The following is a 20,400-nucleotide window of genomic DNA, read 5'->3' on the forward strand; positions in this document are numbered from 1 at the left end:
ACAATTTTAACCTAAATAGAAGTGATTTATTGTAATTATTTTGTATAGGTTGCTCTTCATAAACTTTTTTTTAAAATCTGGAAAAACATTTAATTTCCCATATGGAAAGAACACATTTATCATACTTTACTCAGATATACTTGGCTGACTGTTGCACATATATGCAAAACATATGTGACATATTCAAGGCTGAATTTCATAAAACAGAAATGCTATGAAATGTGATATAATAAATATATTACACAGACATATGTGGCCAATTTATAAAACTATGGTATCTTTGGTAAATTTATAATAGGTAATTTCTATTAATGGGGGGGAATGGGTGCATTTTTCTGGCATTTGCAACACATATAATACTTACATAGATTTCCTGAAGAAATGTGGACCTTTGAAAAGCAGACTTGTACATGTACATATATAGTGTAGGTGGGACATATACATTAATTTTTGAAAAATATGGACATCTTCAAATCCAGCTTTTGTTTTTTGCATTGATTGTGTGTACAACATACTGGGCAGGAAAAAATATGAAAAACTCCTCTTGGAGTTTAGCAAACCTCTGATACACTAACTAGATTCCCACAGACAATGGGTGTCTCTTGCTTTAATAGAGAGCACATTTTATAAACACACACTGTGTTCCTGATAACGGCCAGTAATAGAAAGCTCTGGGTATGGTGACTTTCATCTAGTTGTATCAAACACTCATGTGAATTAAATATCTTACTGATCAATTAGAATAATTAAATGAAAGAAAAAAATGCATATGTTTAGAAAAAGTCATCTACACACATACTAGTTTCTACACTAGTACACTGGAATCTTCATAATACCAGCTTATAGCAACAGCTGAATTATTGGTGGCTGATTATCCTCAAATTCTAACTCACAGATTACTGCTCTTCCTTATTTATGCCTGTGTGCTTCAAAGATCAAACCTTTGCTCTGTAAAACAAATGTATATTTTTCTCTCGGGTGGCACGTTTGCCAGCTCGGGCACAAGCCCTGTAAGGGTTCGTTTTCCGTGTGTGCGTGCTCGAATCCGTGCGATGCCCAGCTCTCCCTCCGGAGGGAGCCTGCTCTTCAGGCACCATCCCGGCCGCTGGAGCCGCGGCACCCGCCTGTGCCCCCAAACCCTCACGGGGCAACACAGCGTCCCCTGGGTTTAACATCAGTGGCGGGTCTGCCCACCGCACCCGCTGTCTCAGCACTCAGCCAGCAAAACCGCATTTGTTTCAGCCCATCATGAAACTGAGCAACAGAAGTAAAAGCACCAAGAACCAGAAAATGTACGTGCACACACACACGCTGTTCCCTCACCCTCCAGCCCAGCCATGTTCAACAGGGTCACAACAACTGTTTGAGCCACTTGAACCAAGGTGCTAAAACTTGCTTTGCAAGTACTGCTGCGTTAGCTCTGCCAGCACTCCTCCAGGCAGCAGGGCTCAGCTTTTGCCCCAAAACCTAACCCATGGGTGCCCAATGTGTTTCCCTTCACATAGGCAGAATATTGCACAGCACAAGTGACCCTGCTTTTCTTATTCCTTTCAGGTCAGATCAAGGTGTGACCACCCCTTGGCCAAGGATCACAAACTGAAACCCACTTTCTGGAGATAATGATCAGCTTGGCAGGACAGCACAGTAGCTGAGATGGCCAGAGTCATGCAGCTCTGCTAGCCAGGGCTCTTTGTAGGGATGCATTAGGAAGCCCCCAGCTGATGGGAGACCTATACTGTCCCTCAGTGGCCTGGTGGCCACAAAATGCACGTTAATGCTTACTGCAGCCTTTGGGTCATTCTCCACACTGCAACCCATTGTTACACAGACTGCAGCACGGGGAAACCTCAGAGTACTTGTTCCCTCGCAATGGCCACGCGTATTCATGCTTGAGATTGACTGAAGAGACAACAGGACCCAGGATGCCAAGAGGCATCTACTGCGGTCCACCTTCACACTTCCACCTAAAGCAGTACTAGGGTCTCTCTAAGCAGGAAGATTTAAAAGAACACCCAATAAGTGTATGTAAACAGTGTACATGAACACCGCAAGCACACAAATCTCGTCCCCATCCTCCTGTCCTACACTGAATTGCCAGATCCATTAGCAAGGAAAAAATAAAACCACCAACAACAACAAAAAACACTATTCCTGAAAAACTGAGCTATCCTCAGTGTTTGGGTAAGTGACCAAGCAAAGACCTCCCTTGTTTTACCTGTGGGTGCCTAATCCTGTGTTTATCCACTGAGGTAAGTGATGAGGTTTTTAGACCTCTGGAGCAATCGGTAAATTCAGCCTGTACCTCTGGAAAATGGAGTCACATGGCTAATTTGTTCTCTAGCCCTGCTTGGAAGAGACAAAGGGTGTTTGTAACCACTGTGCTTGGGCCTGTTTTACCAGCAGCTTTAAAATACACAGTGTTAAGCGTGAATTGAGGCAACCATAAGTGGAAGTATTGTCTGGAAATGCTGCAGTCTTCTTTCTGAGCATGTACCTTGGACCTTGGCAATGGTGCATACTGAGTGAAGTTTAAACATACACGTAACCAAATCATATAAAGTCATTTTTCAAATGAAACTACAATACATATAGGTAAGGCATGGCCTGTACATGATACACCTTGACTAACTGGCTGATGGGTAACATGAAATTAAAGTTTTACAGCTTTTCTGTGATTTTTCAAAAGGCTTTTACTACTCAATGTGCAGTGTTGCAGGAGTTTTTGTTCGTCTGAAGTGAATTTTTTGTTGTGATAGAAAAATAACCCTGCTTGCTTTCCATATCTGGAACACTCCCATCCAGTGACACAGACATAGCTATACAAGGAGGAAACACCTGTCAAAGCCCGGAGGAAGCTTGATTTAAGGATCAAAACTTGACATGAAATTGACTGCTAATACCCTCAATACTAACATATATAAAGCATCTTGTATGTTGGTGGACTGAAAGCAAGGTTGGAAACACCATTTCCATAGTTAAAACTGTAGTCCTGATACATCTGCATGGTCTCTTCTTCCCATTCAGACACAGCACTTCTGCAGTGGTTCTTCAAGCACCAAGGACAGACTAAGGATCCTGAGGGCCCACTGCCATAGGCTGATGTTCTGTGATTTTCTCTTCTAACGGGCATAAATTAAAATTTATAAAATCAAGGCAAGGATCTTGAGCCACTTTCTGTAAGAGCACAGTTTAGTCTTGGCATCTTGAGCCACGCAGTCCTCTCAGCTCTTGTGCAGTAAAGTACGTTTTAAAAGGTGTGTGGCCAGTCTGCAGTGACAGCCAGTGGCACTTCTTGCAGCAGTCTATGCATGTTTAAAGAAAAGAGGTGCTTACAAACACACACAGAAGTGTACCATACCCATTTCCACCTGGGACAGCAACCATGCAAGCTGTTGCATAATGATCCATTGCTACAAACATGAACAGCTCCAGCAACCAGGGAAAGAGAAGGAAGGGAGCAACCACCACTGGAGATACATTACTTGCTTGGACTGAACAACTCCCATTTGGTAACCTTATTTAAGTGACCTCATTTTGTAGGGGAGGTTTAGACTTCAGGGCAGACAAACTGACAAATATGCACAAGTAATCAAACAAGAAATGAAAGAAAGGAAGAAAGAAGGGGAAAAACATTTATAAATGTCACTGTCCAATGTCTTTTCAATTTAAATGAAATAAGATTATCTACATATACCTACAAATATCTACATGTATCTACACTGCAGATATGATTCTTTGGTTGTCTCTTCACCTTTTCCCTACACTGCAACTATCAAGAAAAAAAAAAAAGTATTTGTATAGTCTTTGAAAGAAGTAATAAATATAACAACTTCATTAAACATTTGACCAAAGCTTTGGCACTAATCAGTTTACAGATAACAAATCATATTGAAAACTCTGAAATAGCCACAAAGCAATGGAGCACAGCTGAGAGCCATTTCCCACTGACTAATAATAAGCACAAGGCTATTTTACATCAACCTTTCTGAGAACATTAATTATGGTTTAGTCAGACACTAAGAATCTCACAATTCACTGCAAATGTCAAATAAAATACATATTTCTTGCACAAGTCTTTTTCATGGATTGAGATATATTTTTTATAACAGAAAAAATACATAAAATACTCATGTTAGCCTGTATCCCTTCTTAAACCCTTCCAAAGAGTTCTGGAAGCCCAAAGCCCACTGCCAGAGACAGAACAAACATTGCTATTAACACTGCCACCTGCACAAGGGGAAGATTATGTTTTAAAAGGTTTGTACTGAAAATGCACAAACATAGATGAATAGAGGACTTAAAAAAAAAAAAACAAACAACAACACACAAACACATAACCTTCTTTTCATGGAGTCGCGTGGAAGAATCAGAAAAGTATTCATAATACTGTATACCAACGCAGCTGAGGAGCTGTTCAATACCTTCTCTGAACACAAAAGGACTGCCGTTTGATGAGCATTTAACAAAGAACACAAGCCAACTATTCAAACCACATCATTGGAGAAACTGTGATGAACAGGCCCATCTCTTCAACAAGAAGGAAAAATTACTGAAGGAAGATATTAAAGGAAAAAAAAGTACTTACCACCTCTAAGAGGGAAGATGGCAGCAAGCAGGTAAATGCAGAATAGGTGCTTTGGGACTACTGCAGTTTGGGTCTGCCAAATAAAAGGGGCAAGGCATTCTGGGAGGAAAAAACCCTGACGTTCCTCTAAAAGGCACCTCTCAACAGGAGAGCATCAAGAGCTTGGGAAGGGATGCAGGAGGGCAGCACTGTGGGGCTGCCTGGGAAGTAGCCAGTCTACCAACTATTGCTGAGGATACACAGCCTAAACTCTGCGGGTGTCCCCTCCGCGCCCGGGCTGGTTTTTGAACCTTTGTATCCGTTGTTGTAAAAACAAGAAGCTATATATGGCTGTGCTCTTAGCCAGGGGCTCTTCTCAACAGCTCCAGAAAATGCTGTTGTGGTGAAGTTTCCCCAACGAACCCCAAAACTCATGGCCAGGTCAGGACCGGGGGAGAAGTGGACAATTAGTTCTGACAGTGAAGATTCAAAATGTCCCTTTAAGCTAAACTCTGCCTCCTCTGCCAGTCTCCTCGAAGAACTACCTGCGCCAACTGTAAACGAGGCCGAACATCCCCGAGGTAAGAGAGACTGAATCCCATGTGCAGAATTACCGCCCATTCCGGGGCCGGCGTCCGGCAGCGCTCGGCCAGCCCCGCAGCCCGCCCTGTCCGCCACTAACGTTACGCGTCCTGCTGAGCCAGCAAACACCCGTGGCACCGCCAAAACGGGTGGCAACACCGAATCTCTATCAGAAGACCCAGCGCGCGGGTGAGAAGAGGGTCGGTCACCTCACCGTTGCCGGTTCCCCATCCTCCCACAGCTTCCCTGCGATCCTCAGCGCCCGGCGCAGGTGGGGGGCACCCGCAGGACCGGAGGCGCGAGGGTAGGGAGATAACCACATATGGTTTCATTTATCAAAGTGCAGCTGCGGGTCACACCGCGATGAGGAGCACCTGGCGCGGCCCGGCCAGCCTCCACAACCTCCCGGCCCCGCGCCGCACCCGCCGCCCTCCCTCACGGCCCGCTGACGCGTGGGGAGCAGGACGGTGGCCCCCGGCTTCCTGCGATTGGGCTCTCTGATTGTCGATCAGGTGAAGCTGGCCTATCAGCTCACTCGTAAGGCGGGAAGAGAGGGAAAGGCGGGAAGGGGGGAGGACGGTTAGCAGACGCGGCACGCGCGGCTGCCGCCAGTCTCTCGCGCCGTCGGCGGCTCCGCGGGGCGCGGGCGGCGCCGTTATCTGGGCCCGTAGTCGTAGTTGGCGGGCGCGCCGGCCGACGAGTACATGTTGGCAGCTGCCGCCGCCGCCGCGGCCGCCGCGTTCATGTGGTGGTGATGGTGGTGGTGGTGGTAGCTGTGCCCGCGGATGCTGGGGAGGGGGTACGGGGTTGGCCGGCTCTTCGCCCCCAGGTAGTGGTCGTAGGCGGCGGCCGCCGCGGGCGGGTACTTGTAGGGGTGATGGTGCAGGGGCTCCGAGGCGGGAGGCTCCAGGCGCAGTTCGTGGTGGGGCGGGCTGGGCCGGCCGCCGCCCGCGCCGCCCAACGGCACCAGGCCGCCGCCGCCGCCCGGCAGCGCGGGACTGAGCACACGCGACATGAGCTGCTGGTGCGCGGCCTCGGCGTGCAGGGCAGTCCCGCCGGCCGCCTCCCGCTCGTACTCCCGCCGGCTCTCGGCAGCATCTGCGGGGGCACACCGCGTCAGCACCGACAGGACAGCCGCTCGGTAATAAACTTAAGCGAACGAAAACGCGGTGCATAAAGGTAAAAGCGCAGCTTGCGAGCAAAGTGTGCAGCAGCATGCAGTAGGAACCGGGCCTGTGGGACAGGACCTCCTGACTGTGATAAATGGAGCTGAATTGACTGACAAGCTGGTACACGCCTGAAATTTTTGCAATTGTGTAACACTAAACAAATACAGACTTCCCTTTATTTTGCAGGCCTGGAGTGTGTTGGAAGAAAGGCCCTCGGCTGTCTTTGCAGTTGTTTGCTCTGCGTAATGGAAAAGCAGTCAATGGGCAGAGGTGCTGTTCGACCTGACTGCAGCTCCTGAATGGGAGCAGGTCGGTGCTGGACACGCTGCCGAGGGGCGTTAAAAGGGCAACGCAAGCAGGAGCCAGCAGCCCTCACAGCATCCCTGCCTGAAAAGCTGACTTTGCTACTGAAAAATCTAAAATTGGACACTAAAGAAAAAGGGTGGTGTTTTTTAAAGCAACAATTTTGCTTAAGCAGAACAACAATGTTTTAGACCTAAGGAGATTGAATTAGGCTATGAAGGTGATTATTTTTGTTTAAAATTAGGTGGTAGTGCAAAGCTTGTTAGCAATGGAGCTGTGCCCACTGTGCACCAGCATGGTGAGCAAGACTGGCCCCAAGCATGCATACACTGAGGGCTCTCACCTTTCTCTGTCCCATTCTGGTGGGCTGGGGAAGACACTGGATTCCGGGATCTGGCAAAAGCACTCATGAGAGGAAGGGCCCCTGGCCTGTGATTCCTGGGCCTGGAAGAAGAAGAGGAGAAGTGATATTGAGCCAGTGGTCCAAGATAATGAGCACTTGCAGCATTGCTGCTGTGAGCTGCAGCTGGCAAATGGGGGTAAACCCAGTGTACCCCAAACTCCATGCAAGACTTGTACAACTGTAAACTGGGAAGGTGCACGCTAAACTGAGGGTGAGAGTGGAGTGTAGTCACAGTCAATAAAGACACAGCCTTACCAGTCCTCAGGGTCACAGTCTCTGAATCCCTTGGCGAAAGGATTACTGGCAATCTTCAGCTGTGTGATCTGTAGGGAGAAGCAGGGAAATGTCTCAAAGCAGCATACATAGGGCTTCCTGCATCCGACAGCAAGGGTGTCCCTGAGCAGGCTCTGGGAGTCAGTGGTGCCTGGTGTAATAGAGAGGGCCCAGGTGGCTGGTGGAGCCGGGGCACACTCTGGCACAGAGCACAAACATGTGCTTTCCCTCTGTTAGAAAATGCAGTCTAGTGTGCTATCTAATACGAGTTCAAGGCGAAAAGAGAGGCAGCCCAAGTTGGCTGCAAAAGCTGTGTAAATGCACTTGTAAGAAAATGCCACATTATATGGGTCACCACCGGAGCAGCTAAGACAAATCACTGGATAAATCATACTTATGTATTTATTTAATTCGCCGGGGAGAAGGCAGGACGTTTTCTATATTTAAGTAAATCCACGGATAAAGTATGTGATTGTGAGTTTCCGGAATGAGTTGAAAAACAAACTTTAAGCCCCTCAGTGACAGTTCCAGCCTTAGAGGTCAAACTGATAGAAAGCAGGAGAGAAAGAGCAGCTGTCCGGAGCCATCAGGCAAATGCCAGCCGGGGAGGGACTCCGGAGCCCCTTAAAGGCACAGCCTTGCTCCAGCCCCACGGCAGCATCCTGGGGGGACCCCGGGGCGATTTGCTCTGAGCCAGTGCAGAGGGTGGCACCGCCACCAGCTGCTTGGGGACAGCCCCGACACCCAGACTCAGCGAGGGCTGCGGCACCAGCGGTTTGGCGGCCAGGCGGTTTGGAGCAGTGCTGAAAAGCCCCCACTATGAAATCGTATTTGCACTCGCGGCTGAGATTCTTGCTCTTTACATTACACTGATACGATTTAAAGAAGCAATTGGATTAACTGCTGCCCAGCAATCCGCATCAGGTTAGGGGGAGTGGGTTGTTTCGTTTCGTTTTCTTTAACATATCACTGTATTCTGGCAAGGAACAGACAGCTATGAGTTTAGAGAAGTAAAATCGCAGATTTATCCAGACAAATTGTGAGTGACATTTCGCAGCGGGAAGCCTGTAGTTTCCCAACTAGCCCCAGTCTCGGGTTTACATAGGTAATGAGGTCTCCCCGGGTGGGGGGAAGCTGGCGATGGGGCTGGAGCTCACGTCGCTCCCTCGGAGTGCAGTGATGCAGCTCTGCGCAGCTCCCCGGCTATCGGGTTCCTTGCGCTGCCCCGGAATGGGTTTAGCAGATGGGGACGAGAAGACAAGAATGCCCCCAGACACCCCCCCCGCCGCCGGACGCCCGCACCCCGGCCTTCAGCCCGACACCCAGGCGAAGGGGCTGAGCCAGCGCCGGGCGCGCCCGCACCCGTGGTACCTCCGGGTCGACCCCAGCCTCCACTTTTGTCGCCCCGGGCCCCGCTCCCGCCTCACCCGGTGGTTCTGGTAGGCGGTCACGGCTGTGAAGCGCGTCTCTTCAAACACGAAGGTTTTGAAATTCTCCTCCGCGTATTTCTCGCTGTCTTTTCGGGGGTCCACGTAGACCACGTGAAAACGCGGCTGGTATCTGTGCATGGAGTTCAAAATGATCTGAATGATAAAACGAGCAAGGAGACAATAACTGATCCAGGCGGAGCATGGAGAGATGAGAGCGCAGCTCCCGGCCCTGCCGGCCCCCCTGCCCAGAGGCAGCCGTGGGGCTTGGGCAGGACGGGGGCGCAGAGCCCATGGGGAGGGGTGTGGGCAGGGACACCCCACGGGAATCACAGCGCGGGGAGTTCCTCCCGATGCGGCCCCGTGTTTGACACCTTCCACCAGGAACACTTACATGCCCGTTGTCATCCAGCAAATTGTTGGTCAGTTTGAGCTTATCGAAGGAAACGATCTGCTTCATCCACTGAGCCCCTTTGGCCGGGGAGTCCGGGTGGTAATGCACCCTCCCGGGGGTGGCGGGGTCGGCTTTGCCGGCCACCAGCCAGGAGGAGCTGTGGAAGGCGTACCTGCCGGAGGGGAGGGCACCCTCAGCCGTGGCCCGGGGGGTTCCCGCCACCGCCCCCCACGGCCTCGCAGGGTCTGGCCCGGGACGGTCCCCCCGGCCCAGCGAGGACAAAGCGCCACCTCCCCCATCCTTCCAGCTTCCCACGGTAACGAGAGAAACGAGCTCTGCTCTGCAGCCAGAGTCGTCGCGGGAGGAAAATAATATTTTATCAGGTCACCGATGGAACTGGTGGGAGAGAAATCTGCAGGACGGAGGAAATTTATAGCTACCTGCACAGACTTGGGAAAGAAGCCACAAAAGCTCCCCCTTCCTCTAAAAAAAAAAAAAAAGGGTGAAAGGGAGCCCTCTATACAGTAATGTTCTGGCTTTAAGTGAAGAGTGGAAATTTATGTGTAGATTAATAGCACGTCCAGAGTTTAGCAGCCTTGTTTCATTTTTTTTCAAAGTACCTATTCAACAGTAACATTTAAAACAGAGAAACCAATCTTCTATACACGTGTTTACTTTAAAAGCCAGTGTTTGCACAGGGGGAATTAGACACCATTGGACTCGAGCAGAAACATTACTTTTTAAAGATATACTCAATTGGATGTTATATATCCCACTTCCCTTGACAAGCAAACATTTCTAGGACGCCCTGAGAATTTGGATATCTGTCTAAATATTTATATATCGGACCCTGCGATTCCTATGCGGGCTGCCTGCTCGGCGTCCTGATCTGAAGCTAAATACATAATGCGCCTTTCACTGTCTTTAAAGGGGTTGCAAACCAGACCGCATCGCTGCCTTGCGAGTTGCCAGCTTCCAAGGCCTTACTATGCTGCCACTGGAAACAAGGGTAGGGCTCTGTGACTCGGTCGGCCAGTGTCTTTCCAGAGCAGAAAACTCGCTCTCTCTACCCAAACACCCAGCGGGCTCCCCGGTGGGCACGGCACAGCACCGGGATGCCCGAGGGGGTGGCATCACCGGGCCGCCTGTCTCTGCCGAGACACTACAGTACTCGAACAGCACCGAGGGGATTTTTGTTAGAGGGGAGTGGGCGTTTGCCCGGTGGAGACAGGGAACAGCGGGACATGGAGAACTTTTCTGGGCAGGACAAGGCACCTCCTGCCATGCCACCCCGCGGTAACCTGTGCTTCTGCCCGCCCCGGCCGCTGAAAGCCTTGTGCGAAAGCCGAGAGGGGCCGCTCCCGGCCCCAAACTCGTTGCTACGGTAGGAAACGATCCCAGGGCACGCACCTCCCGCATCTCCTGCTGGTCTCTCACCGACCCTTGTCGGGCCCATGTGCGCATCCCTTAGCCCGAGGAGGGCAGGGGCGGGCAGCGCCCACCATCCCCTACAACGCCGGGCACCGCGGGGTGGGCACGGTATTACTTGCCTGTATCGCTTGTCGTCCACGGGGACAAAATCCATAAGGAGCATGTAGTCAGCCATGGGGTCCATCCCGAATATCTTCACCTGGAAGGTGGGGAACATGCGCCTGGCACAGAGAGGAGAGAAAGGAGAGCTGAGTTGAGGGGCAGCGGGAAGCCCCGAGGGGCCCTTGCGTGTACCCGCGCCCTCCCCGCCCCGGGAGTGCTCACGGGCGGGTGCAGGAACCCCGCAGCCTTCCCGACCCTTCCCCTCCAGCTGCCCCGATGCCCGGCACTGTTGCGATGTCCGGTCCCCTCGCAGAAACCGCCGTACGGAACGGGAGGAAAAGGCAGATACGGCCGGGCAGCGTGAGAATAGGAGATGCCATGTCCTCCGGCCCTTGGCAGCATCCCGAAGGACGAGCCGGGGCAGCACTGCCTCTCCGCCGGTTCCGGAGCCGCTTGTGCCGGCCCCCGCAAACGCCGGGCCACGGCAAGTAGGCAAGGGCTAGGGAGCAATAAACGCCACAACTTCCCCCTTTGCCACGGGGAGACACAGGTGAAAATAATTTCTTCCTTGACGTTTCCCCATCTTTCCAGCTGACCTGATTTGATAAGGCATTACCCCCCGTCTCTGCACCCACACTCCAGCCGGGGACAGAGCCCCGGGAGGCTCGGGTAGCCTGGGGGGCACGTCTAGAACCTCCTGCGGACAACGCGAGGGAACTGAGTTCCCACTTCTGAAGTTTCTGCCCTCCCGCCCAGTCTGCGCCCGTTTTAAAACACAAGTTACGGCAGAGCGTGGTCCCTGGGTCCAGCGGAAGGCGTCTCGCAGCCCGGAGGGGCACACGCACCCCACCAGCGTGCAGGGACTAGAGGGCAACGGGCATCTCCCAGTAAGTCCCGTCTCGGCTCCGCTTCGTTGTCGGAGCGCAGCTGGGTTCCCGGTCTCTGCAACTTTGCGAAGCGACAGAAGAACGGGAAGGAGCCCCGGGCAGGGCAGGTCGGGCCGCGGGATGTGCCCAGTGCTCTGCTTCGCGCAGACACCCAGGGACCCCAGGCTCAAGGGAGGACACGATTCCTCGCGTCGGAGCTCGTTATGATTTCGGTTATGCTTGATATGTTTTCTTTTTTGCACGAGTAGGAAACGAAGCGAGCGACAGCGGGCGGCAATTAGGGAAGGGGGTTTGCAGCCGTTGAAAAACCAAACTTCCAACACCCGCTGAAAAAACAACCCGATCAAACCCGGATATCGAGAGCCACCCCCCGACGCATTTTTGGGGCGCACGGCCGAACCTGCTTTGCCTCTTTCCAGGGCTTTTTTGGTTGTGCGCCGCTGTTCGCGCAGAGGAAAGGCTGCCCGCGTTCACCATGGCCAGGGCGATGGACAGCGGGGTTATCGCCCCGCAGCTACTTCCAGTCCGGGCCCGGCACTGCTGGGCAGCTTTAGAATAGAGCAGCTGCGTCTCCCTCTCTGTAACGCTTTAGCAAACTCTGGAAGACGGTTCCAATCGCTCCCTCTGTTATTATTATTTTTAAAGGTGTAAAACCCCCCATTAGCTCCAGCTCCGGTGTTTCTTGTTTTAAAACATAATTTTAAAACAAACAATCCGAGATGATAAGACCAACCTAGACAAACAGCAGGACCAGCCCAGAGGAGCTGGGAGACAACAGGCTTCGCAACGCCTTCCCTGAGCGTTTTGCTGTTGGTTTCACCCCGTTTTATCCTGTTTTTACCCGCCTGCCTGAAGATTTATCCATGTCATAAAATAAATGAAGAGGAGGGAGGGAAAAAGTCCCTGATTCACATCGAGCTGATTAATTTCAGAGCCCTTTTGGAGTGGATATTTGCAGTCATTTTGCTGTCCTGAGAAAGCGAAGAAAGCCAGATCGAAGAGCTCCGGTTTGCAGAGAGCCTCCGCCTAGAGCCTGAACGACCTTTTCCGCTAAGGAAAGCAGCGCCGAGCCCGGCGCCGGGCTCGGGGGCCGCAGCCGGAGACAGCGGACTGCGCGACCCGGCGCCGGGGCAGGCACCGTCTGCGGGAAATCACGCCCGGGGTCCCGGCCCCTGCACTGGCTGCTTTTCCGCAAGCGTCGCGGTCCTTTTTAAATTTTAGTAAATTGCTAATTAAATATATATAATCAGCTGTGTATATAGAAATGTAATTAATTTTTTGCACCTTCGGGACCCTCGAAATCACTGGAGGGAGAGTGGGAGCGTGCGGCCGCGATCACTCGCTTCTGCTGGGCCCTCTCGGAGCAGAGCCCGACCAGCCGCGCTGCGCCCTTCTGTCCCCGGCGACGGGGGCTGCAACAATGCCCCGGGATCCATCTGCCGCCGCTGGAGTCTTCCTCGGAGCTAACTGACAGCAAGCACCGGGGGATTTCTTAATTTGTTTGTTGTTCCTTTTTTTCCCCATTCGCCAGATCGCTTTAAATCAAGGTAAGAGACCAGAACCCGAGCAATGCGCTCGCCCCATTTGCCAGGAGACTGCCTGGGGGAAGTTCCGCAGCTTTGCCCGAACCGCCACGGCCACGCAGCTTCCCAGTGATCGCAATTAAATGCAGTAATTAACAACCGTAATTGGGGGTACTCTTTTCCCCCACATGTTTTGCTCGTTTCTAACACGGTCGCATCAGCCGCTTCCTTTGTTCCCCGGCCGGGAGTGGGGTTCCGGCCCGCCGAGCCGAGCCACTGGTGGAACCGCGGCCGGAGCAGGGCCGAGGAGAGCTGGGCTAAGCGGGGCTCGTTACTCGATAGTCGGGAAATGCAACAGCCCTGGAGGACGTTTCAAGGTGCAGAATTAATGTCTGTTTGCGTCCCCGCCGGAAGGAAAATATCTGCCCGTGCTAAGTTTTTTTTATAGTTACAGGTATTGCACAGGGTTGTTTGTAAGCTTTTTCTTTCCCTCACTGTGCCGTTGCTGTCCGCTCCGGGAGCAGTGTCCTCCGCAAACACGGACCTAAGTCCCGTGCGGGGTAACCGAAAGCCGAAGGCGCCCGGCAGAGCACAGCGCCCCTTCCCACGGGAGCGAAACCCGGCGGCGGAGCGCACGGCGCGGCTCCCCCGGGCCGGGCCCCCCTGCCCGCCGCCCCCCGCACACATTAGCCTCCAGCCCGAAGGAACCTCGCGATTGTCCCCGAGGCCTTCGGGCCGCAAGAGCTCCGAGATTTCGCCCCGGGACAAGCATGAAGATCGAATGACGACAACCGCCGGGCCCGGACGTCCCGCAGCTCGCCCTTCGTCGGCCTCAATTTTCCCCTAAACCGTGAATTCAACCGCCGCCGGCCGGGCCCGCAGTCGGGCTCTCTCACCCCGGCTAGCCTGGGTGCCCGCGCCGGGGGGAGCGGCTGGAGAGCCGGGGCCGCTCGGGGGCTCTGCACTGACCTGCCGGCCTTGGTGACGATCATCTCGGTGCCCAGCTGGTTGAATTCGTCCCACAGCGCTTTCATCTCCAGCTGGACGCTCACGTTGGCCACCTTCGGGTTCTTCTTCACCGGCGCTTTGGCCGCGGCCGTCGCCCCCGTGGAACAGCCCGACACGGCGGCCGGCCCTGCGGCGGATCCCCCGGCGCCCTCGGGCGGCTCGGGGCCTGGGGCCGGCGGGTTGGCCCCGGCCGCCGCCGCCGCCCCACCGAAGGAGTAGCCGTGCTGAGGCTGAGGCGGCGGGTGCGGGTGCTGCTGAGCCGTGCAGGGCTCGTAGTGCGGCGGCTCATGCTGTCCGTACGGGTCCCCCGGGGAGGGGGAGAGGTGGTACCCCCCGGAGGCGTTCAGGCTGCTCAGGCTGTTGGCCGTGAAAGCTGCAACATCGCAAAAATGGGACAGCTGGGTGAGCCAGGGGCTGGAGATAGCTGAAATCATTCCAAAAACAGGCGATCAGGGCTCCGCTCCGGCTCCCGCTTTCCCCCCCAGCTCCGCACCGCTCCGCGCGGCCCCCGCCTCCGCGCCGGCTCCGCGGGGTGCCCTCCGCCTCCTCTCCTGCCCCGCGCCCAGCCCAGCGGGGCGCCTCCCCCTTTCCGCTTTGCTTGGCCCCAGCCCCGCTCCCCCCGGGGCAGGCGGGGAGCTCGCTGCTCTCGCTGCTCTCGCTGCTCCCGCTGCCTGCCTGGGCTCTTTTTTTTCTTCTCTTTTCTTTTTTTTTTTTTTTTTTTTTCTTTTGCAAACCCGAGTGATCTGCCAAGAGCCGCGGCGGTGCACAGCCCGTGCTATCTCTGCAGAAGGCCTCTCACTGCACACGAATTGGGACAAAGCAAACTTCGCCCCCTGCCCCTCTCCCCCGCAAAAAAAAAACAGGAGGGGGGATATGCAAAGCAAGAAACCAGTTCTTATTTCCGTGTAGCTACAGCGCTGCAGGTAACATCCCTTTCTATGGGGCCACGGGGCCGCAGCTGACAACGGAAGGCGGATCTGGTTTGGCAGTCCCCCCTTCTTTCCATCCCCGGCTGAGAGAAGGGGAACAGACGGGGATCAGAGCAAACCTCCGGGTCCGCGCCGAGGAGCACCGGGATGGCCTTGGCCGCGCAGCCCTCGGCCGCCGGCCTGAGAGGGCCCTGCGGCTCATGACAGGCCGCCCCGGGGAACGGACGGCTCCTTCGGAACCCCTCCAATGCTGAAAGGCTTCTCGAGGTCCTGGGGGTCTCTTAAGCTATTTCCGCCGCGGCCCCCAAGCCGGACAGGGGCTACAGAGCCGGCGGGAGCCCAGACCCGGCCAGTCGCTGCCCGGCGCACGGCCGGTGCTGTCAGGGGATGCTCCAGCACCCCCGAGGAGACGCGGGTTCAAGCGGTAGAGCCGGTGTAATCCGCCACTGGGGCACGGGCAGAGCCCTGTTTTCCGAGGGAGGGCTGCGGGAGCCCGGGCGTGGCGGGGGGCACGGCAAAGCCCCCTCCGACCGGCCCCGCGGGCAGGCCGCGCTCCATGCCCTCCCCCCGGCCCTGCCACCGGGCCAGGACGCGTGAAAACACTCCGAGACGCGGTGGGCGGGGGGTCCCGTCCCCGCAGCCTTGCGGGGCCGACCGCGGCGCTCACCTTCCATGTCCCTGGTGACGGTGCTGAAGTGCATCTTCTGCGGGCGGCAGCCGGGGCGGGCGGGCGCGCTGCGGCCACCGCTGCGCTCCTCCAGCGCTCCCTTCCCTGCTTGCTCGGCGGCGGCGGCGACTGAAATCAGAGAGGCGATACTGAAAGCATTTGCCTTGGGAGACAGAGGGCTGTTTTCGTCCATAGGGGAGACACCAATGCAGGAGCAGCAGCCGCGGCAGCCTCCCACCGCGAGCCCCCCCTCCCACCCCTTCATTCCCCTCCTTTCTACCGCACCATCCAGGGAGGTGCGAGAGAGACCCCCCCTCCTTCCAGACGGGTGGGAGGGAAGCTTAAAAAAACCCCACACAACACAACAGAAAACAACCCAAACCCTCTGGTGTCCCCCCCACCCGGGAAGGGCGTTGGGGAGCAAGAAACTTCCCAGGGGCTCTTTGCAGCCAGAGCCGAGCACGGCAACGGCCGGATCGAGCGCCGTCAGCGACAGAGAGCCGGAGTGGGGGGGGAATAAATAAATAACCCCACAAATTTCTTCCCTGGGGTCTCAGTTTCTCTCCCGCCAGCTTCGTTCCCTGTGATTTATGAATTTATTTGCTCTTTTCCCTTCCCCCAAACTACCACCTCCTGTTTCTACCCCCCGTCCCCTCCTTTTCTCTTGCACGTAGGGAAAGTGGCTCCCTTATAGGCGCTTTTCCCCATTCAGCGGCTGGGAGGCGTCACATGGAAGCCGGGGGTGTTTGCCTGCAGAAGCGGCGACGGCGGCGAAAGCGAGATGAAACTCCTGCCGAGACGGTGTCAAAGGGCTGGGGAGGCCCTTCCCCGCCTCCCGGGCACGGCGAGCGGCCGGCGGGGAGGGATGTGATGTGCTGCGGGCGGGTGGAGGGGTCGGCGGTGTCAATCACGGCGCCGGGAGCCGGCCGGCGGGAAGGGAAGAGCCGAGCCCAGCCGAGCCGAGCCCGGCTTCATGCTGCGGATGTCCGGCACCGAGAGGGGGAATTGCTCCCTTCCTCCTGCCCGCATGCACCACGGGGCTGAGGGCTGTTCTGTCCCAGACGCGCTGCCCGGCGACCGCGGGGACTTGCAGCCCGAGCCGCCACAGCAAAAGGGGGCCGGGCACGTCGGGGTGCAGTGCGGCAGCAGGTACCGCCGGTCGCCTCGCCGGAGAGGGATGAGATTCCCCAGCCCCGGGCCACCAAACTTCCAAAGTACCCGTCGGTATTCGAACATTCCCTTAGCCGCAAAAAGCGGAGAAAAGAGAAAGCCACCGGCGGGGCAGTCGGCGTGCCCTCTCTCGGCTCGGCGTGAGAGCCCGCTCCGTCGGTGGCACCTGCACGGTCCTCCTGGGCCGGGGGCCGCTCTCCCCCTGCCGCCGTGGAGGGCCGCCCTAGTTCCCCTCCCCGCCCCGGTGAAGGTGAGGCGCTACTCACCGCCCGTCACCGGCCCCTCGGAGCGCCGCGGTGTCTCCCGGGCCCTTCCTCCGCATCGGCGTGGGGGGAGGCAGAGCGGCCGCCCTGCCGGGCCCGTCCCGTCCCCGGTCCCAGTCCCAGTCCCGGTGCCGATCCCTCCGAGCGGGTGGCTGCACCGAGGTTCCGGGCGAAATGCCCCGACGGGGCGGGCGGAGCCGGGGCGCGCCGGTGGCTACCGCCGCGATTGGGGTTGCATAACCCGAGCGATGCGCGGAGATCGGAGTGAGCAAGCGGGTTATATATAGCTGCCCTGTCTGTAGCCTGCGGGGCTTGATTCTTCTGTTGAAATATTATCTTTGGATGTGGTAAAAATATTTGCAGAGAAAAATCTAGACTACTCTTACATATTTGAGCATATGTTCCTGCAGCTAACGGCATAAGGGCAGAACGTGACACGATCGGTGTTTTGTTTCTTCGCTGCTGCTGGCAGCGGGGTTCCCGGCCGGGACAGTCTCTACCCCTTAGCTCAGGACACGCCACGGAGAAGAGCGTCTCGGTGCTGATCGGCACTGCTTACCTGGCGGCAGTACAAAGAGGAGGGCAAGGGATTTCGTTAGGGCACCTCGGGGCAATATCGGAAGAAAACGAGGAGCCGCGAGTGCGAGCTGCAAACCACCTCCGGGAGCTCAGGGGCTGATGCCCGGCTCTGGGTAGCCCCCGCCCCAGGAGGAAAGAAAATATTCCTGCCTCTGGAAATTAAGGAAAACCTCTATTCCAGCGCCCCAGCAGAGTCGGCGAGCTCGAGGTTGCTGCCCGTGCATTGCTTGCTCGCACCGTACCCAGTCCCTAGGTAAAGCCCCAGCTGGACGTGACATCACGTCGGAGACAGCAGACGGGCCCCTCGGCCTGTCCACCCGCTCGACGGGGCTGGGGCTGAGCGATGTCTGCCGGGGACATGGGACCTGCCGGGAATCGTTGCCAGCCGGTACCCGGGGGCACCGGAGCGGGTGCCCGCCGAGTCGCGGGACTGCAGCCCCGAAATCCCAGGTTTCTCAGAGGAGAGTCCCCCGTCCCGTTCCCACACCCGCTGACCGGCCTTGTAGGCCGCGCGGGGTCCACACACTCGTGAGCCGTGTCGGGCAGAGCTGAGACGACGGGAGGGAGAAATCATCCCCGGGTTCTCCTCTACGAGCGAACCCCGCAGAGGCAGAGCAAACCCGAGGGACAGGGCGGCACGGAACGGCATTGCAAGTGGGCTCCTCCCCTCTTCTGCACCCCTAAAAGGACCTAAACCCAGAGGTCGTGTTTGCCAGGTGTCTCGCCCGGCCCCGCGGTACTTGTCCCGTCCGACGGCCGTCCCGCATCGCTAGAGCGCTGCAAAGCGCATCCAGCCTCGACGAGGGGTTGCTAACCCCGCTGTTAGCAATACTGCTCTGCCCCCGGCCTCCCTGGGCCAGGGAAGAAATCAATTAAGCTCGGAGTCTGTCGGAAGGGCACGAGGGAGAGGGGCGTTTCTCTCTCCCCCCAGCTTACACCTAGACCGAGCAGGTGGGAGGGGAGGTCGCGATTGTCCCACTGTGTCTCCTCAGGGATCGGCTCCCCGCTGCGGAAACACCGAGAGGTCGACGGGGAAGAAGGGTATAACCCCCTCTCTCTCCGCGGGCACACATCTGCTTTGCCCCAAAACGCTCGGGCCCTGGCGGTGCAAAAGCCCGTGGCAGCACCGAGGAAACCAATACGTTGCAACGACTCTCGCCTCCCCGCCGAAGGCAGCCCAGCGCGGCCCCCCGGGGCCCAAGCACCGCCACCTCTCCGCAGCCCCACCACCTCCTCCGACCTCAGCGAGGCTTTTCCCCGCAGCAGGTATCCGCTGCCACCCCCTCCCCCGTTTGGGCCCCGCACCCCGCAATACCCCAGACCTTTCAGGAGAGGCAGGGGTGGACACCGCGGGCTGCTGCCTTGGTCCTCCCTCGCAGGGGCCTCCCCACCGGCACCTCTCCCCACGACCAAGTGCCCCCGGGTGCGGACACCCCAGCTCCGCTCCACCACCGGGACCGTGCTTGCACCGAGCCGCGGCCCTTTTGCAGCAGAGGCGCCCGTGTCCTCCAGACTCGGTTTCTCTACGCACCCTGAGCCCAGGCTGTGCTGCAGGTGTCCCTGCACCCCCGGGGCCCGGCTGGGACACAGCCTCACCGCCCGCCGCCTTCCCACCTTCCGCCCTTCGCACTCACCCCACCGCCCGCATCTCTTCTCTCGTCCCTCCCGCGATCCCTCCTTTCTGTCCGCTCCCCCGGCCCTTGCCCGGCCCCGCCGTCCCTCCCGCCCCCAGCCCCGGCGCCCCAACGGGTCCCGGTGAGCCCGGGCTGCGGGGGGGGCGCAGACTCTGTAGGGGAGCTGGGGGCGGCCCCGCACGACCCGGCTTGGCCTTCGCACGGCAGTCCCGGCTTCCCGCTGAGTCGCGGGGCAGCAAGTAACGAGCAGGGAGACAGCAGCAGCAAGCGGGACCGGGGCCACGCAGGACCCGGGGCGTCGGCACCGCACTCCGCGCACACGTCCGCACATGCTTATTTCTCCACACACTTCCCAAACGAACAGCCCTGCGGCGGGGCTGGCTCCTACGGCTGGGCAAGGGGAGGGTGACTCCGCGGACCCCGCTCTTCCCCGCTCGCCGTGGCAGCACCGCCCGTGAGCGGCGAGCGATGGAAAAACACAGTACGGGGAAGGCTAACGCTGCCGGTAGCGATGCTGCTGGGGAAATAATAATAATTCGTAGAAGTTCAGCTAACGGGAGCGGCGAACATTTACGGATCCGTTATAAGCTGGGAGATAAAGAGACCAGGGAAACTTCGGCAGGTGAAAAAAGCCTGCAGTTCCCACGGGTTCTGGAAAACGGGGGATTTTCCAACATTGAATTTAAGACCGTTATCGATGAGTACTCTTATTATAATTACAATAATCCTCGTTATTACTCCGGGTACGGCGACTATTAGTATTATTCTGCAACGGACGTTTGAACTATGCTAACCGAAATTAACGAATCTATCTAACAAATCCAGAAATCAAGTGTGTTAACCAGGTCTCACCCAGAAAGACAGAAAGTAGGACAAGACAGACAGAAAGACAGCGAAAGAAAGAAACAAACAAAAAAAGTAATAGGAAGACAGAAAAAGAAACAAAGGAAGAAAGAATGAAAAGAGAGAAATATTAGAAGAATTAGAAAGAGAAAGAAAATCATGGAAAGAGAAAGAAGGAGAGAAAGAAAGAGAAAGAAGAAAGAAAGAGAAAGAAAGAAAGCAAGCAAATACAGAAAGAGAAAGCAAAAA

General features: G+C 56.1%; 1 protein-coding gene across 5 annotated transcripts; it reads right to left on the bottom strand.

The window, feature by feature from the left end:
* Positions 1-2,665: 2,665 nt before the first annotated feature.
* On the bottom strand, positions 2,666-19,325 carry TBX1 (T-box transcription factor 1). Of its 5 annotated transcripts, none has more exons than XM_071815871.1 (10): positions 19,309-19,325; positions 17,099-17,654; positions 15,663-15,791; positions 14,028-14,490; positions 10,666-10,767; positions 9,116-9,287; positions 8,722-8,877; positions 7,277-7,344; positions 6,962-7,062; positions 2,666-6,244 (listed from the first exon to the last, which is right to left on the bottom strand). In XM_071815871.1, exons 3-10 carry the CDS (start codon positions 15,694-15,696, stop codon positions 5,802-5,804), a joined length of 1,539 nt encoding a protein of 512 aa, XP_071671972.1. In that variant the 5' UTR covers positions 15,697-15,791; positions 17,099-17,654; positions 19,309-19,325; the 3' UTR covers positions 2,666-5,801. The 5 variants fall into 5 exon arrangements, with proteins under 5 accessions (XP_071671972.1, XP_071671971.1, XP_065707541.2 ...); XM_071815870.1 differs by lacking the exon at positions 19,309-19,325 and adding an exon at positions 18,997-19,080; XM_065851469.2 differs by lacking the exons at positions 17,099-17,654; positions 19,309-19,325 and having other exon boundaries at positions 15,663-16,284.
* Between the last annotated feature and the right edge of the window lie 1,075 nt (positions 19,326-20,400).

Source organism: Patagioenas fasciata, chromosome 17 (assembly GCF_037038585.1).
Source record: "Patagioenas fasciata isolate bPatFas1 chromosome 17, bPatFas1.hap1, whole genome shotgun sequence".
Lineage (NCBI taxonomy): Eukaryota > Metazoa > Chordata > Aves > Columbiformes > Columbidae > Patagioenas > Patagioenas fasciata.

Excerpts from the sequence above, each read along its gene's own strand:
- TBX1 (XM_065851469.2), bottom strand. The coding sequence starts at position 15,927 with ATGAAGGGGTGGGAGGGGGGGCTCGCGGTGGGAGGCTGCCGCGGCTGC. Across the intron at positions 10,768-14,027 it reads ATCGTCACCAAGGCCGGCAG|GCGCATGTTCCCCACCTTCC; the intron begins GTCAGTGCAGAG and ends TCTCTGTGCCAG. Across the intron at positions 6,245-6,961 it reads CCAGAATGGGACAGAGAAAG|ATGCTGCCGAGAGCCGGCGG; the intron begins GTGAGAGCCCTC and ends GTGCCCCCGCAG.